General features: G+C 38.2%; 1 protein-coding gene across 7 annotated transcripts in view; it reads left to right on the top strand.

Annotated features, from left to right (window-relative positions):
* Positions 1-10231, top strand: part of GRIK1 (glutamate ionotropic receptor kainate type subunit 1) — a 378899-nt gene extending 368668 nt beyond the window's left edge. For 5 of the 7 annotated variants that reach the window (XM_045540531.1, XM_045540530.1, XM_045540527.1 and 2 more), the window contains one exon: positions 9865-10231. In XM_045540531.1, the coding sequence (XP_045396487.1) occupies positions 9865-10020 (156 nt within the window). In that variant the 3' untranslated portion in view covers positions 10021-10231. Of the gene's footprint in view, positions 1-9363; positions 9451-9864 lie in introns of all 7 variants that reach the window. The other 2 variants (XM_045540523.1, XM_045540522.1) reach the window with 1 other exon arrangement.
* The last annotated feature ends 9751 nt before the right edge of the window (positions 10232-19982 follow it).

The following is a 19982-nucleotide window of genomic DNA, read 5'->3' as shown; positions in this document are numbered from 1 at the left end:
TGCAAAGAGGCTTTCCTTTGCCTAGAGACTAAACATTCATTAATTATCAGAGAAGCCAGGAAGCAATTAACATCCATTTGGAAATAACTTTTCTGGTGCACAAGTTGACATTGTTTTATAAAGCAAACAAACTCTGAAAGAGGTGTGTGGCCCGAAGGACAGGTGACTTGGGAGCCACAAGCCGAGAATGCAGGTCTCCACACTGCTGCTAAATGGCTATGCGTCTCTGGGCAAATCATTTTCCTTCCCTCAACCTCAGTTTCCTAATCTGTGGAAAGAGAGATAAAATCTGAAGTTCTCTTTCAATCATGGTATATTTTTTAAAATCTAGTAGAAAAGTGGGAAGGAAAAATAAAAATATAGAAGCAGCAATAGAATGTTTTTGTTGTTAATATATTTTTTAATATGGTTGTATGTCTCTCTTGAATGCATTAAATTCTTATTGCAGTTAAGAATCACTTTGCCCTGCCAGTGCTGCAAGGTAGAAAGGTCTGCCCTGGGTATAAAGAAAATGGCCCAACTCCCATCACAGCATCAAGAAGCAAGAGGGTTCCCATCCAATCACTCATAAGCAAATCATTACCAACACAATGAAGGTTACAGAAGTAGAATTTTTCTTGATTTTGATGAGCCTACAGACTAGGTAATAAAAAAATAAAATGAAGTATGTACCTGGGAAGCTATTCAAAACTGTAGAACTGATTACATACCCACAATTCAAGAAAGGGGAAGATAAATGGTGTTGGATGCTTCCTATTCTGTAAGTGGAACTTAGTATTTCTTCTAAAGAGAGAGAAGGAAAAACAAATGAAAATAGTAGCCTGCATTTATTTTTCATTGTTTTTATCCCTACCCTTCTTCTCACCATCAAATATCAGGGTTTTCATATAAATTGCTCCCAAGCTAGAGGTAAGTCAAACTCTTAGCTTTTGAGTTGTAAGTAGTCTTTGCAAATTTGTAGCATAGAAAAAAAATCTTGAAAACCATAGCTTTTGATTGTTAGATCTAGATGTCTTATTGAATAATTTAGTTGTTTTAGTTCAAAAAAGTTTATCTACAATTAGCAAGAGCCAGACCCAGAAGGCTGAGGTTGGGGAAACACAGATGATGATGTTTTCCTACAACATTTTCCTACCCTAGACTGGATTTTGGCCACTAGGAAAGGGAGAATTGAAGAGATGTCACAAAGACCTAGGTACTACCTGAATCTCTGAGAGAAGGCCATCACTAAGCCAGTAAGCATCCCTGGGCCAAGTCCAAATTTGGGGGGACAGGAAAATAGAAACCCCAGAAAAGTTCAAAGGGGACTCTAAACAGAATGTCATTGTCACCTTCTCTGGTTATAGCCTAGGAGGTGGTAAAACTTATGTAGAGATATTTTACACCTAACTGTCTCCAAAATAGCAGAATAGCAGCATCTCAGCAGTGAGACCATGGAATGTTTCATAGAGTCTTCCTCAATCCCAGAGAATGCCAGGGAAAACATCCAAAAATCCGTGGCTCTTCCCACCCCAGAGCCCTGTGAAAGGGCTGAGAGAACCAGTGGACTAGAAACCTTGAGGTTGGAGCAGAAAAAGCACAGAGTGTGCAGACCTGACAGAGCGTGGTGGAGTCACGGCAGAGACAGAAACCAGTGCCCATGACCTAGTAAGATGTCACACCCCAGGAAAGCCAAAAGAACAGAAGGTGGCCATGGACCAGCTGCTCCCTGGCCCCTAGACACCTCTCCTAATCCTATACGGTACAGCCTTTAGAAAGAAGAGAAGGAGAAGGGAGGTGGGGAGAAGACTGCATTAACTGAGCCATTAACCAAAAGGAAGTATTTTTAAAGTGAAACTGAATTACCTTGAGTTGACAAGATCCACTAGCTGATGGGGAACCTCTAAGAGAAGGTGAGTTCTGTTGTTTTAAAAGAAATAATAATAATAGAAGAATTTTTGCACATCCAAGTTCATAGCTTAAAAAAATTGCATATCCACTGCAGTGTATGTAAACCCATACCCCAAAGACTCAACATACAGTGCACATGTGCACTGTGGACAACTAATGCCCTACATCAGGGTCAATTTAGCTCAAGGGCAGGGCCATTCCCTGTAGGAGAAGGGGCATGCAAAAAATTTCTTGGAAGTTTATTTTTATGGCTCTAACTCAGCCTCTGGCATGTGAAAAGGAATTGGCCCTCTTTATGAGGCAAGGGAAAGCCACTCTCTACAGAATCATCTCAGGCCTTCAGTGTAGGAAGCCAGAGAGAAGCCAGAGGGCCAGGGAACGAAGCCACATCAGTCTCTGACAGTGACTCTAGAAAAGAGAAAGGCACTGTGTGTAGTTTGGATTGAAGTGAAAACACACATTTCTGCCACTTTCAGCAAGGAGAGCTGCTTACCTTAGGATGTAGGAAACTCACCTGAAGATTATCCTCACTGCAGAAACATCTCTCTGCTCTCTGGTCACAAGGCTTGAATGGACCAATTTTCCTCCTCCTCTTTATACCATCATCCATTTGTGTGTCCTTTTTGGGGCAGGGAAAAGTTTCAGCTGTTCTTGAGCACACTTGGGGGCGATGGGAGATTCAGAGGGTGGTCTCAGGCTGGCCTGAAGGTAGCTGCTGCTGACATTGCTCCACTCCAGTGCCTGCCTTCTCTGAGAGCCTGAGACAGAGAGGAGGGAGCAATTCTCTTGCAGCTTCAAAGACTGTGGTGTCTTCCACACATCCACAAAAGTCCATTTAAGAGCTCAAAGCTACAAATTTGACTTTTTAAAAAAAAAAAATCATCCTTACTCTGAGGGCAATGCATATAAAAGCTCTTGCTACAACTTGAAAAGTGAGAGAAAGGATTGGGATTCAGAAGAATTGAAAGAAAACACATGGATTAATATCAATATATTACATTGCCTCAATGTTAACACCACTTCTCAAAGTTTTCCAAGAAATTATCCCCAATGTTAAAGGAGAATGAACTTTCACACCCCTACCCGCCAGGAGTTTGCACTGTATAGCCCTGGGCAGCCACTCCGTGTGCAAAATTTCTTTAAGAATCATTAAAAAATATTTTTTTTATTTCAGCATATTATGGGGGTACAAAAGTTTAGGTTATGTATAGTGCCCATACCTCCCCACCCCCCAAAGTCAGAGCTTCAAGCGTGTCCATTCCCCAGACAGTGTGCATCGCACTCATTATGTAGGTATACACAAAAATTTGTATGGTTGTGATACCATTTTGCAATATGCTTACATTTACTTCAATGGAAAAATAAGTTTTCTAAATGATATCTTTAAATAAAGAATAACACCAGAAAGAAGATCCCCATGATTCCAAGTAACCCAAGTAACCCAGGGTCCCTTATAAGTATATTTCTATGGTTTAAGGAGCTCAAATAGGTGAACAAGGAATACTAGGGCATGCATTCATGCAAAGAGAGAAGCTTAAATCTAGGATCTGAGAAGGTAAAGATGCTGGCAGCAGGTCCCAGGTATGGAAGCAAAGTTGAAATAGAGGAGAACAGAGAACATAGAGGAAGTGAAAACATGATACTAAAGGAGCTAGAAAAAATGAGTTTGTGGAGTCTACATGCTATAGCCAAAAGAAGGCAAGACAGGGGCTTTTGCGAGTTATTGCCTATGGGGAGCCAGTTTAAAGCATTTAAGGTGCAGGGAAATGGGCTGGGCAAGTAGTGGTTGCTGGGTCACTGGTGGGGATTAGGGTGGGTGGCCACACTTTGAAATTTTATTTCATTTTTAACTTTTCTTGGAACTCAGTTTTAAGCCTAGATAAAGTTTTATTTCAGTGTCTAGATTTCCTCCACCCCAAGATTCTTGGCACATAGAATCAACATAACCCCTATTCTGGAAGCTAACATAGTGATCGACACTCAACCTGTCTGAACCACGTTTTAACAGTTCCAAGAATGAGTGCATGAAAGATGGCCCAGGGATTCTGAATGAGCCCAGAAAATAGATCAGACCAGAGGAAATGATGCCCAAATCTTGGTTCTGGAATATAAGAACTCCCCCAAAGATGGTACACACACAGCTGCTCCAAGAATCTCCCTCTACCTATCTTCACGTTATTAATGGGGAATGATTGAAGCCTGGACTCTGCTCTTAGGTCATCAATTCTCCTGTGAAAAAGTGAAACCTGTGGACAGATAAACGACCAGACTTTCCAAGTCTCTAGGTAGCAAACAGCTGAATAGTATACCCTGTCCCTATTCCTTAAAAAGCTTCCTGACTCTAGCCCCCCAAACATCCTAGGTTTGCTCCTGTGCTAGACTCCAGAGTTAAAAAGAATTAAGGATGTGAGTGCTTAGACTTTCTTTAAAAAAAAAATTTGTTGAGACAGTGACTCCACGAAACTATGACAGGGGTTTGATCAACCCAAAGAAATAACAGTAATAATAATTCCATTATTTCTCAGGAACCTATCCCTTTAATATTCTATATTTTACTGAAAATGATCTTTAAAAAAAGACTTCAAATCATAGTTTTTGCTCAAGTTATAGCAAGTCTATACATAAAATGAAAGGTTTTACATCAATAAAATGGCAATAGTATTACCTACATCATTTTCTTCCATGTGTAATATAAAAATTTAGTAGACAATGTCACAGAGCTCTTCAAGTATCTTTGAATAAGGGGCTTATTGAAAGGAAGAAACCTATACAAAATGTAAAATTTGTATTATATTATTGGCTAGGCCAGAGCTTCTGAAAAATAACTCATCAGAAAAATCCTTACAGGTATAAGCATCTAAAGTGGGTCTCTTATATGTTCACCTAAACCTAACAATTAATGAAAAACTTGAATGTATAAATGCTAAATCTACAAGGAGAAATCAATCTGACATTCACAGTCTGATGCCAAGTTTTCAACCAGCATGAAATTCAATTCCAGATAGCCTAGTTTTTTTAATACTGTAAACTCAAATAAAATCCTAGCATAGAGCTTTTCCTATAACTTTAAAAAAAAAATGTTGTTCTCTTCCCCTGGACCATTTTTCCTGAGGCAGTGTATTTTAGGTACAAAACGAAAAGAACTTTACTAGTCCCTCCCACCCTTTCCAGGGCAACATTTGCAACAAAGGAAGGATAAAGGTGTAAGGAGAAGATATAATTTCTATTCAGGCTCACATTGGCACCAAGAAATCAAATATTTGCGGTTTACTCAAAGGAGGCGCCATGTTGTCAGCAATTTAAAAAAAAAAAAAAGAAACAAACCAAAGGGGAAAGTAAAGGAAAGAAAAGAAGACAGGAGAAGGGAAGGAAAGTGTGCTCATGACGGACACACCACAGGCACTGAAGAATCGGAGAAGCAGAATGACTTTCTGCAAAACTGAAATAAACAAGCAAGTCCTCATTCTAAAACCAGGAAAGCTACAAGTTCTAGTTGAAGTTTCCATTGCTGTCTCTACTAGACTAGGGTTTGTTTCTCAGTTTCCTTTCCTCTAAAAAAGAGGACACACCCACATGCACACACACACACACACACACACACACACACACACACACACACACCACTTTATGTTTGGATAGAGTCAGGAGCCGCATCAATGGCAATAACATACATTATTACTATAAATTTATTTGTCTGTGAATTTTCCTATCAGACTTACCATCATAGGGATTCATTGTAAAGAAGTTTATAAGTGCTGAGATATTTTTTTTAATGGCAAGTGACTGTTGTTAGCTTTCATTTTCTTCTGATGTTTGAGTACCAGGTAACCTTCATAGAGCACAACACAAGCTGTCATAATGCCTGTTACTACATAAACATGGAAATGTGTTATGGACTGGACAAAACAAGTAATAATAGGCCCTGAAAATTTATTTTAAACGTGCACAGGAACTATTTTAATTAAAATACTAGTGTAAACAACTCAAAGGAATTGCTGCATAGAAAAGCATACGATGGCTCAAATTAAAGAAGCATCACCTTTTTCATTTTATCTCCCCCATCATCAGCAACAACAAAGTCAGCGAGTGCCATAGAGTTAAAGTATTGTCACTGCAGTGTAGAAAATTTTATTTTAAAGAAAGAGCATATTTACCATGTGCCAGGCATTAGACTAAGTGTTTTACGTATATCAGCTCATTGAATTCTCATGACAGTTATATGAAAAGGATTCCATAATGATCCCATTTTAGAAGTAAGGAAACTGAATCAAAGAGAAAATAAACACCTTGCCTACTGTAACCCAGGTACTAAGCAACATGGCTAAAATTAAAACTCCAGCATTCTGATGCCGAATCAATTCATCTGAATTCAATTTGGATGAATTCCAAACTATAATTAATGGCCTCATGTAGATCCTGTAAAAATGTGAACTCCATCCAGCAGATATAAATAGGAGGGCTTAGAATTCAAGCTAGCAGGGAAATTTCCAGTCTACAAAGCGCCAGAGGATACTACTGGGATATCCTGCCTCTGGTGGCACCGCCTTTAGAGTAAGGCAGCCAGCTGAATGGCATTATGTTCGATGCTTTCTGATGAAATCAGAGTTTGGGAATTTAAATTTTCATCCTTTAAAATAAATTTTCTATGGCTCTGTGAATACAAAAAAATCCAAGCCTACAAACAGATGCTTTAGAAAGCTACTGTCATTTTGATACCAATTCAAAAGCTCAATCTTTATATAGTTATATTATATGTATCTTTAATTCTGAGATTATAAAAGATAAATGAATGAATGAATATGAGCCCCTCCCATGTCACTCTGTGCTGAGATGACCTTCACAGTTTCATTTCCCGTGGATACTGTTAACTTCAGCTCCTGGCAGGTAGGGGCCTTAAAGGTCATCTTTCCTTGTGACTGTAGCAAAAACTTGGAAGCAGAAAGGTCAGCCCCAGTATCTTGCCATTTTGTTTTTGACAGTCAGAGACTTAAGTGAGAATCAAAAAGAAATCATTGTTTGTGACCAAAGACAGAAACGAGACCACTGATGAAGCTGTATTTATATTCATTCTCACACAAGCAGCAACAAATAAATACTTGGAGTTAATCAAAAAAATAAAAATGTTTATTGTACTTTAAGGTAGTCTAAAATTTGAAGGAAGATTTAAAAAAAAAAAAACTTAATTGAAACGTATCGTCAGGATAAAATCTGTGACCACCCCCTAACCAAAACAGGGAAGAGAGGTTTCAATGAGTCCTTTCTTCATTGTGTCTCTTATGTAAGTCACACTTGGAGACTCATTTTGGCTGTTTCATTGTAAAATGAAATGAAATAGTGAGAGTTCAAATGAAATAGAAATATTGGAATTTCTTAACACATTTTATGGAAGCATTTGCAAAAAGCTACCCATAGTGTTAAAAAAAGAATTAAGTATGAATGTGTAGATGATTTCCAGTGAAAGCAATTGGGTTTGAACAGTCTAGACAGACTGAATTCAAATGCAAGCTTTTCCTCTTGGGTAAGTTGCTTAATATCTCCAGTAGTAAATTTCCCCATCTATATAATGGGTATAATATGTAATAATGTTTATAAATTCCTTGATACTTTTTCTTTCCTCCCTTCCTTGTTTCCACTTACATGGTCTTCCTTAAACCAGAAATGTCCCGTGCCAAGAAAACTTCCATTGAAGTAAATTTCTAAGCAGAGTTTTCCAAACCTTAATATAATACTATCATAATGACACTATAAAATATTCATTTGATCTTAGTAACAACACATAAACTTCACATGGCATAATAATAAAAATTATTATATTTCATTTTATTATATACAGACAGTTCCTGACTTATGATAGTTTGACTTACAATGTTTTGACTTTATGATGGTGCGAAAGTGACATAGGTTCAGAAGAAACTATATTTCAAGTACACATGCAACCATTCTGTTTTTCTTCAGTATCGTACTCAATAAATAAATTATATGAGATATTCAACACCTTATTATAAAATAGATTTTTTGTTAGATGATTTTGACCAACTGCAGGCTAATGTAAGTGTTCTGAGCACGTTTAAGGTAGGCTAGGCTAAGCTATGATGTTTGCTCGGTTAGGTGTATTAAATACATTTTTGACTTAATGATATTTTTAACTTACAATGGGTTTATTGAGACATAACCTCATTGTAAGTCAAGGAGCATCTGTACTTGCTATATTTTTTAAAGAATAATTCATAAAAAACATTTTTGATTTTTTTCTTTGTGCGGCCTGACATCTCTCTCAATTCACAGAAGACACAACTTACCATTTGAAAGAAAATTAACATATATGAAACGAATATTTTTAGAACAGAAATGGAAATGAAATTCAAATCCTACAAACACTTATGCTTAAAAGAGACAAAAAAGTCTCATGCAAAGGACAAGTTTTTTAAGAGGTGAATTTCTGATAGGCCAATATTTTACATCTAGAACCTAAATTTGTGCACCTGGTTTTCAAATCAAGTAGAAAATTTTTTAAATTACTGCATATCTAAACTACATCAAGTCCTTTTTGGAACCAAAAGGGTATAAATTTTCCAATATACATGTTGCACATTGATATGCACGGACCACACTAGCCATCTAGTATTTTGCAGGCAGAGGACACCAGTTTCTTCCTATAAGGCACTTACAACCTAGACAAATCATCTGGCGGCATGTTATCATTCGATTTTCAACCATATCCATTTTGTGTGCTAATGATAAAGGAGTGTGCTTGTATATCCACAACCTTTACAAAAGCCTTTGGTTTGTCAGAGGATTTCTTTTTATTGTGGTAAGAACATTTAGCTTGATATCTACTCCCCTAAAAAAGTTTAAGTGCTCAATATGATATTGTTAACTATAGGCACAGTGTGGTACAGCAGATCTCTAGAACTTATTCATCTCGCATAATTGAAATTTTATACCCCTTAAACAGCAAATGCTCCCATTTTCTCTCCTCTCAACTCCTGACCACCACATTTTACTCTCTGTTTTCATAAGTTTGACTATTTTAGATACCTCATGTAAGTGGAATCATGCAGTCTTTCTTGTTCTGGGATGGCTTATCTCACTAAAGGATGTTTAAGAGTAACCTCATCAAAAAGAAACTACTTTACAGAAATTTCTATAAGCAGGAATTTATCAATCAAAGATCTTATCTTGGCTAGGAAAAAAAAGACAGTAAATTGTGTTTTATCTGGCCATTTATATACTGTGCATGTGAATAGATAAAATGTAATCATAATGGAGATTATATATATTGTCTGTATATGTATAACATTTTATAATCATAATTCCAGTTTTTTTTTGTATTATGCCATCATTTTTGTTGTGCAGTTCAATACCATATTATTTTTCATTTCAACCACAGCTGCATCATTGCTGCTGCCAGACTCTCTGTTTTTGGAGAAAATATACAATTTAAAATTGTTTTTTTTCTTTTTTTTTTATCAGAAAGGAAAGTCATCAAGAATTAGATTTTATTTTAGGAACAAAGTAAGGTTTCATGGGAGAAAAAAACAAAGCCTTGGTGTAGAGAAGGTTTGTTCATTTTCTATAGCATTACTGAAGTGTCCGTATGCCTTGATAAACGTATCAATGTTTGGATCATCTCAATGGGGGAAATGACTTAATTTAACTCTATTTTGGTGTCTCAGCAAAGGTAAGTTGTCTATTTTGAGAGCCTTGAGTTTTCTCTAACTGGGTTGTTTTATACTACTGCATTTGTGAATGAAACCCCAAAGTTTGCCCAGCTAACTTGCTACCTCAGTTTCCCCAAGTAGAAAAGGTGGGTGGCCAGTGGGTGGAGGAGGAGGTGAGGGGAACTGGCCAGTGGTGGCAGAGCTGACTTCAGACCTGTATCTTGTGTTCATAAAAATCTAGGCAAGAGACAGGTCAATGGTAGATGGAGAAAGGTTTGATTAAGCTGATGCTCTGTTATTTCATGTCCCCTAGTGTCTCTCTTTCAATGCCATCATGGAAGAACTGGGCATCTCACTCAAGAATCAGAAAAAAATAAAGAAAAAGTCAAGAACTAAGGGGAAATCTTCCTTCACAAGTATCCTTACTTGTCATCAGAGACGGACTCAGAGAAAAGAGACTGTGGCGTGATCCAAGAAAACACCTGTAGAAAGAAAAAGGCTATGCTCACTCGAGGTTTTTGGAGGAAGGATTTCTGATGAGTGCGTGATGTGTTTCCATATATCTATATCCATAACTCTGATTATGTATACAGATATAAGAAATGCAAAAGTTTAAAAAGCTCACATAGATATTACTCGGGAAGTGACACCAGTTCCTTTGAAATGAATTTGTATGCTCACTTATTTTGCATTTTCTCTTTTTCCCCAATAAATTGCTGTGTGTGCTTTCTAAATAATAATAAAACAACAGGGTTTTCTTTTTTCCAGAAAGAGTTTCAGTCTTGATTTGTTCCTCATGACTAACTCCCACTCACTAGGTGTAGGGTTGTGGAATGTTGTCAGCTGCATGTTTGCTGCTTTGAAGAATCCTCTTACTAGTTTAGTTTAGACAGGCACAGTCATTTGGGGCTGAGTTTTTTTAAAAAATGACTTTTAGTTTATACCAAGTAGCTAGTTATTATAGTAAAGTGAAATAATTTATCTTTGTGTTCTAAAATCTAATTTTTTTTTAATAATTTTTTTTTTTTTTTTTGAGACAGAATCTTGCTCTGTTGCCTGGGCTAGAGCGCTGTGGCGTCAGCCTAGCTCACAGCAACCTCAAACTCCTGGGCTCAAGCAATCCTCCTACCTCAGCCTCCCGAGTAGCTGGGACTACAGGAATGCACCACCATGCCCGGCTAATTTTTCCTATATATATATTTTAGCCGTCCATACAATTTCTTTCTATTTTTAGTAGAGACGGGGTCTCGCTCTTGCTCAGGCTGGTCTTGAACTCCTGAGCTCAAACAATTTGCCCGCCTCGGCCTCCCAGAGTGCTAGGATTACAGGTGTGAGCCACCACGCCCAGCCTAAAATCTAATTTTATAAAGAGTTTAAATGGTACTCAGAACATTACTGAGGTATATGATAAAAGGACACTGAAAAGTAAAAGTCCATTTGAAAAGTAAGTTTCCACCACTTTCTGGGCACCATTCTAGGTTCTGGGGATCCCATGATGAGGAGACAGATATGGTCCCTGTTCTCACATAGTTTATTGTAAAAGAAAGAAGAAAAACAGTCTATTAATCAAAGCAGGATTAGAACGTCCTGGGAGGAAGTCAGAAGCTAAAAAAGCACACAGAGGTATTTAACCCGCGACTGAGTCAAGAAAGGATCCCTGCAGGAAAGAACAGGTAAGGTGGGATCTGCGAGACGACTCAGACATAAGCAGCTAAAGGGGGCACATAAGATGGGGAAGGTGACCATTCCAGGCTGAGGAAGTAGCATATTCAAAGGCATTGAAATAAGAGAGGATAGAGCCATAGTGTTAGAGGAAAAGGGAGTTTGGTGCAATGGGCCTGACAGGTAGCAGTCACTCTGGCTGAGGGTAGAGAAAGAACTGAAGGAAAGAAGACCAGGAGGAAGAAGAAGGGGAGGTCATATACACAAGATATTATAGCCTGAGCCAGAGCAGAGGCAGAGAGACCACTAGCGACTCAGAAAGCGGTCACGAAGGAAGAGCAGAGTCAAGGAAAACTCTAGAGTTTGGGGAAGGGGATGGCTTAACTGGGGAATTAAGGTGTCACTCATTGTGTTGAGAAACAATGGAAAGAAATGGGCATTGGTCAATATTTCATATAATTAAATCCCCCTGGTTTCTTTAGGATTATTCTATAATTCCAAGAAACTTTTAGTCTACTCCCTAGTGTTTAAGCACAAAAATATTTTCAAATATGGAAAGAAAAAGAGAATGACCTTTAAAATGGCAATAACAGATATTGGGCAGATATTTTGCTTGATTGTAATCAATACTCAGATTTCAGATCAATCAGAATTTTTATTGACAACAAATAGGAGAAAACGGCTCATAAAACTGCATTCAGATGCTTAAATGAAAAATTGACAGGTAGAAATATGATGAATCCAACTGGCTAAAGATAGTTTAGAAGGATAACGTATTAGAGGGGGGAAATGCAAAGTTTAGGCACTTTGCTAAAAATTATATACCCAAGGCATTTTGTTTTACACTTTTCAATATTTTTCTTTCATTTTTAAATTTTTCTCTCATTTTAGAAAATATTATTCTATTTTTTCACATACTATTACAGTAATTTGTGAGAAAAGTAGTGTATCAACTTCTAATACCTTACAAAATATATTGTGTGTCAATCTGGTTTATAAATATTTTAAGGTCTCCTAACCACTTTCCTTTTCCCTTACACATAACTGAATTCTCATTCAAAGGCATTTAATGCTTGCTATGAACAATTTGTTAAAAAATGTATTGAACCAGGCAAAATTGCAGATCAGAATTTTTTTATGTCAACTACCAAATATAGTGCATAATCATCTTCCTTTCCCCTCAATATTTTCATTCTGAAAGTACGTTTGGTACATATGCATGTGCCCGTGTTTCTGTGTCTGTGTGTTTTAAGGTGAAGAACAGAGTCAGCTAATGAGTTCAGAAACGAGAAGAATGAAGTGCAGAGTATCTGGAACCTGGTCCAGAAAAATCCCTGGGAACAATCATCAATCTTTGAGATTAATCCCATTCACTAAAGAACAGTGACTCGTATAGAGTTATGTAGAAATCAATGACAAAGTTAATTAAAAACTAAATCTAACATTTCTTTCCTCAGCAATTTCTTGATGCTAAAAGAAAAAGATTGCTCAGGTGAGATGTTCAGGAAAAGAGATAGAGGTCAGTGTTGATTGAAACATGACGTTCACGATGAAGATTTATTTTCCTTTCAAGTTTCAAATCTGGGCCTCATCTTTATTGTAGACAAAAAGGGAAAGGATACAATTCACTATCTGCATCGACCACACTGAGGTGGAGATACATCTAGGGGCTCAGAGTTTTTCATTCTTAGTCTAAGAGAAGCTGGAGGGAGACAGAAATAAGGAAGGAAGTAGGCTAAAGAAAACTAGATGAAGATAAAGTATTGGCCAGCATTTTTTTTTTCCTCTGTCTCAGCAGCTACAGCTTTAATTGAACTCTTTGCCTTACCTGAAAGGACAAAATGGGCTCTTAATCGAGATGCTCCTGTGGTTGTTGTCTCAAAGGAGAAATCGTGTAAGTGATAACAATTTCTGCTCAGGGAAAGGCATCTCTAGGAGCTATCCATGCAGTGTGAATTTAAAGAAATGTAAAGTCTACCAGTCCCAAAATGTATGGCCCACCATATACTCCCCAACATGAGAGGCGTCGTGTTTGAGTAACAAACTGGAGTATTGGCTAAAAGATGCCCAAGTGACAATCTACTTGCTCCAGTCATTTATTAGCTGACACGTCCCGCATAGAGGAATGAGAGGAGGACAGGCATTGACTGGTCAAAGACGTTCAGAGGAAAAGAGTGTCCAAAGAGTAGGGGGCTAGAGCAAGCAAGGTAAGGGGGTGCCTGGAGAAGGTGCCTGTCAGTCTGGGGAAGGAGTCATAAAAGGGCAGTCTGGGACCTCGAGGGCACATTCAATTCTCAGTTTTGTTCAGGTCTGGTCCTGTACAGGGAGGGAAAGTTTTTCCAGTTATGCTGTATTTCTAGAACAATGGCAGTGTGGAAAGAAGAAACAGGAGGAAATAGGAACAGTAAATCCACCAGAGTGAAGACATACATCTTATGTTTACAAGTAGTAACTCAAAGTCCCAAAAGCCTTGGGAGTAAATGACCAACATTAAACCATCCTGACATGTGAGTGTCTGGAAATCCAGAAATATGCAAGCTGGTGGGCTTTGCAGGTGAGTATGCTGTGGTCCTGGTAGTGCCATGGGCGCATCAGAGAGAACTGCTTTTCAGCTTTGCCCACAGAATGTCCAATTAGAAAAGTTTCTTTAATTTTAGAAAGTCTACTCAGCAGAGACTCCGAAATGGACTTGTGAGCATGTATTTTTTTTTTGGTTTGGTTTGTTTGTTTGCAATCATGTCCTTCTTCCTTCCTTTTCCTCATTTCCCATCCCTTTCTCTTCATTGGTAGAGTGACCTGACAGCCTAGTTTGCCCTGAACGGTTCTTCACTAAGCCTGAAATCATAAAGTGCTATAGGTTAAGCATCCCCTTTCCCTCACAGAAGTGTCCTGATTTGGTCAATAAATCATAGGATATTTCACTCATTGGTCCTCTAGCTTCCTCTGTTTGGCAACCACAGAGTTCTTCTAATACAGCTGAAACCTCTACTGATGATAAAATAGAAGCCCCACCCAAAGGAGCCAGTGGAGGGAAAGGGATCCTTACCCTCCATGGAAGCGATCCAGAGTGACCTGGGAAAGTCAGACTGACCTTGACATTTCACTTGGACATTATGAGAAACAGATTAGATATAGATATAGATATATTCTATATATACAGAAACAAAGATAGAGTGAGAGAGATAAGCCCATTGCCTTAGTGTCTCATCTGAGCTATGCTCTCAGTAAATTATCAAGGTCACATCATCAGATAATATTAACAGTTATAATTTCAGCTATCCTTTAACAAGGATGTGCTAAACCCAGGGGCTTTGTGTGTACTTTATAACATTTGCTTATATAATATCCATAGCAACTCTAAGGTAAATATTATTTTTTAAAAAACTGAGGTCCAGAGAGGTTAGATAGCTTACCCAAGGTCACTTAACTATAAATTGGCAAATGGAGCAACACTCCCCCTCCCACGTTGTCACAACCACACGCCGCTCTCTCCCAACTCTTAGAGATCAAGTACCACCGACCAAACCTAGGGTTGATCTGGGCGAATATATCTCAAGCATCCTCTCAGCTTCAACTTACGAGGCTGGCACTCTGCATTATCATCTGTATTAAAGGAAAGGAAACTGCAAGAAAATAATTTAGTAGCTATCCTGAGGTCGGGCTGCCTAGTGGTTAAAGAACCAAGATTCTAACTTCAATCTGTCAGAGTCCAGAGTATGGGCTCTTAACCAAGGTGCTTTAAAATCTTATCTTTTTGTTTTAATGCAAAATTTTGATTCAATTCTTAAAGAACTATCCATGGAGTAAATAGGCATCTCCCATCATCACTTAACAGAACAGATGAAGAGATGGCTGCTGATGTTTCCTGCATGCAATGTTCAAGCATAGCAGTGCATTGCCAAGGCACTTAAATAGGAAAATACCATTTCTAACCTTTAATATTTGATAAAATGAATTCTCTATTAACTAGTCTGCAGACTAGTTATATTATTGGTTTGAAATTACTCTTTGAATGCTTCCTAAAGCAAGCCGTTCAAGTCATACTTAAAACATATGGATACCATGATATGATATTTCCTATGAGACTCAAGCCTCATGTTTCCAGCAGTCTCATAGGACACCAGTATACTGTAAACTCCCAGCTGATTACAAACTTCTAGGGAGTGAATCTAAATATTTTTTTTAATTCCAGTTACTCTACATAAGTTGTTCAGCTGCATGCCTATGGTAGGTAATAAACAAAGACTTACTGAATAATAAATAGACAACCTCTTGGGCACACGCCTCATAGACACCTGCCACAGATTTTGAGGAAAATACAGCCTTTGCCTTTGATAATGTTAGAGTAGAATAGGTCAGATTTCAAAGGTGAAGTTCTGTTGAGACATTTGATGTTTTATAGACCACAACTGTGAATGCCACTGAATTTTCCTCAAATTTGCATCTCCATCTGCCAACAAGAAACACATACTGGTAAATTCTCTGGTAAAAAACTAGTAGAGCAAGTTCAGGAAAAGAAAGCACACTCACAATTGACACACAAAAGGTAAGGATTTTCAAGTACCCAATATCAGAGAGAATTTTTAATGCATTCATAATGTCTTCGGTACTCGCAGATCTGTCATTAAGCTACTTCCAGAACATCTCTGAAGAGACAGGCTGCTTTTTCTTGTCTTCATGACAAATTCTGTACCTAGAGCAGCAAATTAAAATGAGACCATTTTTAATAAAGCCATGCCAAGATTTAAAAGTAATTTGGTGGCATTAAGAATAATAAACTAAATTACAGTGATGAAAGAAACATTTTCATTAAAGCTTTAAAAAAAATGACACTCAAAACTCCAGTGTAGGGACAGAATTGAGTCTATATTGTCTCAAGGGAACCAAGAGAACAAATGACAGCTAGAATTTTCAGCTAATCATAACAAATATATAATTAGTTTTGACCTTTTCACGACATCCCAACAAATCTAGCGATTCATAAGCATGCATGTTGCAAAGGAAATTAATTGCAAGGGTATCTTTCACTGAAATGTTTAATGATCTCATCACACAGATTTCCTGGATGATTTCTTTCTAACTTCCTCCCGAAAATAATGCTTTTAGAGGCCATGCACCAGGCTAATTTCATTGAAGCAGAACCAACCAATATCTACACGTGTTCCTGGCTCATATTTTTCCATTTGTGTAGGACCTTTTTCTCTCCTACTCTATCTTTTTCTCTCCATCTCTCCAGACTCAAACTTGACTTAAAGACGCAAGGTCAAATGCCACTGATTACATGAAACTTTTCCTTATTTCTTTCCATGGCTTTCCAATGACCTTGTTTGACCTCAGACGGTTTGATCCTAAAGTTATGTGGCCCATGTTAGTAACTTGTATAAGTTATTTCTTTCACATCTAAACCAGCCTCTCCACCACAACCCCCAGGGACTGGCTCACACAATGCAGGGTGTTATACCTGTTAAATGTGCAAATGAACCCAACCAAGGCCATTAAATTAGCTCCCCCAAAATATAAAACTTTGCCTGTCTCCTCCTCTATTCTGAAACTCTCCTAAGAGAACTTGGATTCACATTTTCCCTCTCTACCTCCCTCTTTATATTTACAAATCTTATTTTTCTCTCCAAATAAATAACAAGCCCTTGCAAGTTCCTAGAAACTCACAAAGCACATTAGATATTTCAAGTAAGGATCCACATCTGAGGAGATTCTTTTTAGATGAAAGTGTTTGTATTTGACTTGGAAATCTCAGAAGTCATTCATGAAATAAAAGACACAATCTAACTCAGATCCTAGAATTATAGAACATGTTAGCACAACAAATATAGTAACTACACACTCATGGAATGCATTTACTCAAAAATTTAGGACTAATAAACTGAAAGAAAAGAATAAAGGAAGGAAGGATGGGAGGAATGGAAGAAGGGTGGGCTCCCAGGATCAGTTCAAAAGCAGCTAGCTCCCCATTTGTACCAGTGATAGGCTGGGATGTAGGGATGGGTGATTCTATTCCTCCACTGAGAAGAGACTTATGCTGTAACCTGAAGGAGGTAGATTGTAATTGAGTTGGACACTCCTGATAGCAATGATAAAATGCTAACATCAATTATCGAAGGATACCAATGCTGGCTCTTTGAAAGAATTCCAGGGGTTCTAATTTGTCTGAGATGGTTTAGATATTGTGCTTCTTTAAAGTAGAAAGATGGGCTGTGAGACGTACCAAACACCCAACCACTCTTATTGCTAGGTAGTATCAAGTACCCTACTTTCTAAAAAGTACCACAAAACACACAATCAGGTACACTTTTCAGGTCTACCATCCCTGAAGCCATGTTTTCACTACCCTTTCCTATTGCCCAACCCATGAAAGCAAAGGTCTAACAAGCGCAAAGCATGCGAGGCTTTCCAGGTTATCCACCTGCTGGAGAGTGATGCCTTTTCCCTATGCGGGCAGGAATGATGTGTTCCTGACCACCATCACCAATCACAGGAAGGGGGCTCCAGGCAAATCTGTCTGAAAGAATGGGAGGCCTTCAAGCAGGAAAGACTGCCACTTTATTCCCCCAGTGGATACTTATGCAGGAGACTAGCTGAGGTGACCCCATGCCCATCTGAGCAGGTGAAGTGGGAGGCTACAGAGGAGATAGCCTTGGAACTTGCCATTCTTTAGCATGAGACATACCAGAGCAGCTTTGTTATATGCACAGGATAAACAGCTTGATCAGAAGAAAGAGCTGGAGCTCATCTGAATATGGTCTTTCAAACCATCACTTTTAGGACAGCATTATTCTTCACTTCAGATCTTTCAAATGATAAATTATTACTTTTAATCACAGCAGAGGTAGAAAGCACAATGGCATTTTCTCCCTCACATGTGTCCCAAGGACAAGAGTGCAGCCCTAGGATGATGGAGTTTTCACTCTTGAGCTATGCCCTAAAATCTTCAATCCAAATCACATTCCTTTTATAGTTAAAATTATTTATGCAGCTATGAATCACGAAATGGTGGTAATTTTGCTAAGTCAAAAATAAATAGATTCTTTTTACTGAGAGTACAACTAGAGCACTGGAGAGTTTTAGTGAGAACAAGGGAGATCAATTTATGAACAAAATAGCATTAAAACTCTGTTGTCCTACGGGTAAGATTTTGTATTAACTTTATAGGTAACTATCTAAAAGACATCCATCATTGGCTCAGCTTAATCTGGTGCTTCTCCGACCCTTTTAATGAGCTGGACAGAAGATGTTTCTGAAGCTGGCTGAGACACCACAGAAAGGTTGTTCGTCCTCAGGTGGGATTTTTGGCTTTCTTTCTCTCAATGGGATTTTTTTCATAAAGCTTTGTTAGAACTCTCCAGTCTTCCTTTCAAGAGCCAAAGCGATTCTTGAATCTGGAATTTATTTTTTCATTTATTCATTTTTTTTACCTTTAGACAAATTATAAAATTTTCCCACCTGAGGGTCATGATAAGAACCCAGTGTCATCGTTGCTTTGGGCAATGAAGGCAGTTTTAAGAGGGCTTATTTCTTGAGTAGTAGGTAGGCCAAGGGTAGCAACTATGGAGAACTATTGCCAGCCCAAGCTTGAAGGAGTGAGGGGAAGGAGCAAATACTAGAACCTTCAGGCTTCCTTAAGAGAGGACACCCATCCTCAAGTGCAGACATGTGCTCATGGTAAACATGAGGTCCAGGTGAGGATGGAATCAGTGGAACATGGATTTCACTCTTTTCCAAAGCTCTAATCTCTGGTCGTGACTCATGTTGGCTCAACCCAACCAGAACCCATGTTTGGCTCCTGGTCAGGAGAGTCCAGTGATTCGGACTCTAATGGTCACTCTCCCAGAACAAATTGGAAAATATTTGTGCAGGTGCAAACAGAGAATATCTAACATAATATCTTCTTCTATGTTAGGATTTATGTGCATCCAAATGTAATAAATACCATCCGAAGCTAGAATATCATCAAAGTGAAATCCAATAAATCTTCTAAAATCTACTTTAACTCATGTGGAGTCCCTGATGTTATGATTTGTTTTGGGAGAGAGAAAAAGAGTGAAGCAAAATCAATAAAGGGAATTCTAGAAGTAGAAAGAAAAGGAACTATGCTTAAAGCTGAGAATTTGCAGTTAGGTAAAACTGGGGTGAGTTTCTGCTCAGTAGCTTACTATGTATGTGAGCTTGAGTAAGTCACTTTACTTCCCTCTGGACCTCAAGTTCTTATATCACCGGTGAGACTATTAATAGTATATATGTCATGTCTGACACAAGTATTATTATTATTACTACAATTTTTATTAAGTCTGAAGTTAAGATGAAGAGAAAGAAACCCAAGTAGGGAGTCTCTATCTGGTTTCAGAATAAAATCATAGAGAAACACAGTGGGTATCTGTGAGGTTCCCATGTGTAGTTCACAGTTAAACTGTAGCATTCAATGGCCAGCAGACACACACCCCTCCAGAACCACAAAGTGGTGCTCCTCCAAGATGTCATACACACTCTTCATGTTCATTGTCAACTTTAAATTGCAACACTCCTTTCTGGGGCACATCAAAGCCAAATGAGCTGAAACCTGGCTTAAATGGGCAGGAAGATCTTGTCCTATGCTTATAATGAAAGCCCCAGGATATACCATTATGTGGGACATGGCTGGTCGTTTTGGCAAGTTTCTTAGCCAGGGTCCTGGCATGAAACAGAAGGCACACTGAAGAATTAATAAAAGACTGTTATTGAAAAGACTGCTTACAGAGATAAAAGCAAGGTTGAGGA

The sequence above is a fragment of the Lemur catta genome, chromosome 1 (assembly GCF_020740605.2).
Source record: "Lemur catta isolate mLemCat1 chromosome 1, mLemCat1.pri, whole genome shotgun sequence".
Taxonomy (NCBI): domain Eukaryota; kingdom Metazoa; phylum Chordata; class Mammalia; order Primates; family Lemuridae; genus Lemur; species Lemur catta.
Note: the sequence above shows the minus strand (reverse complement) of the source record. Positions and strands in the feature narration are given on the sequence as shown.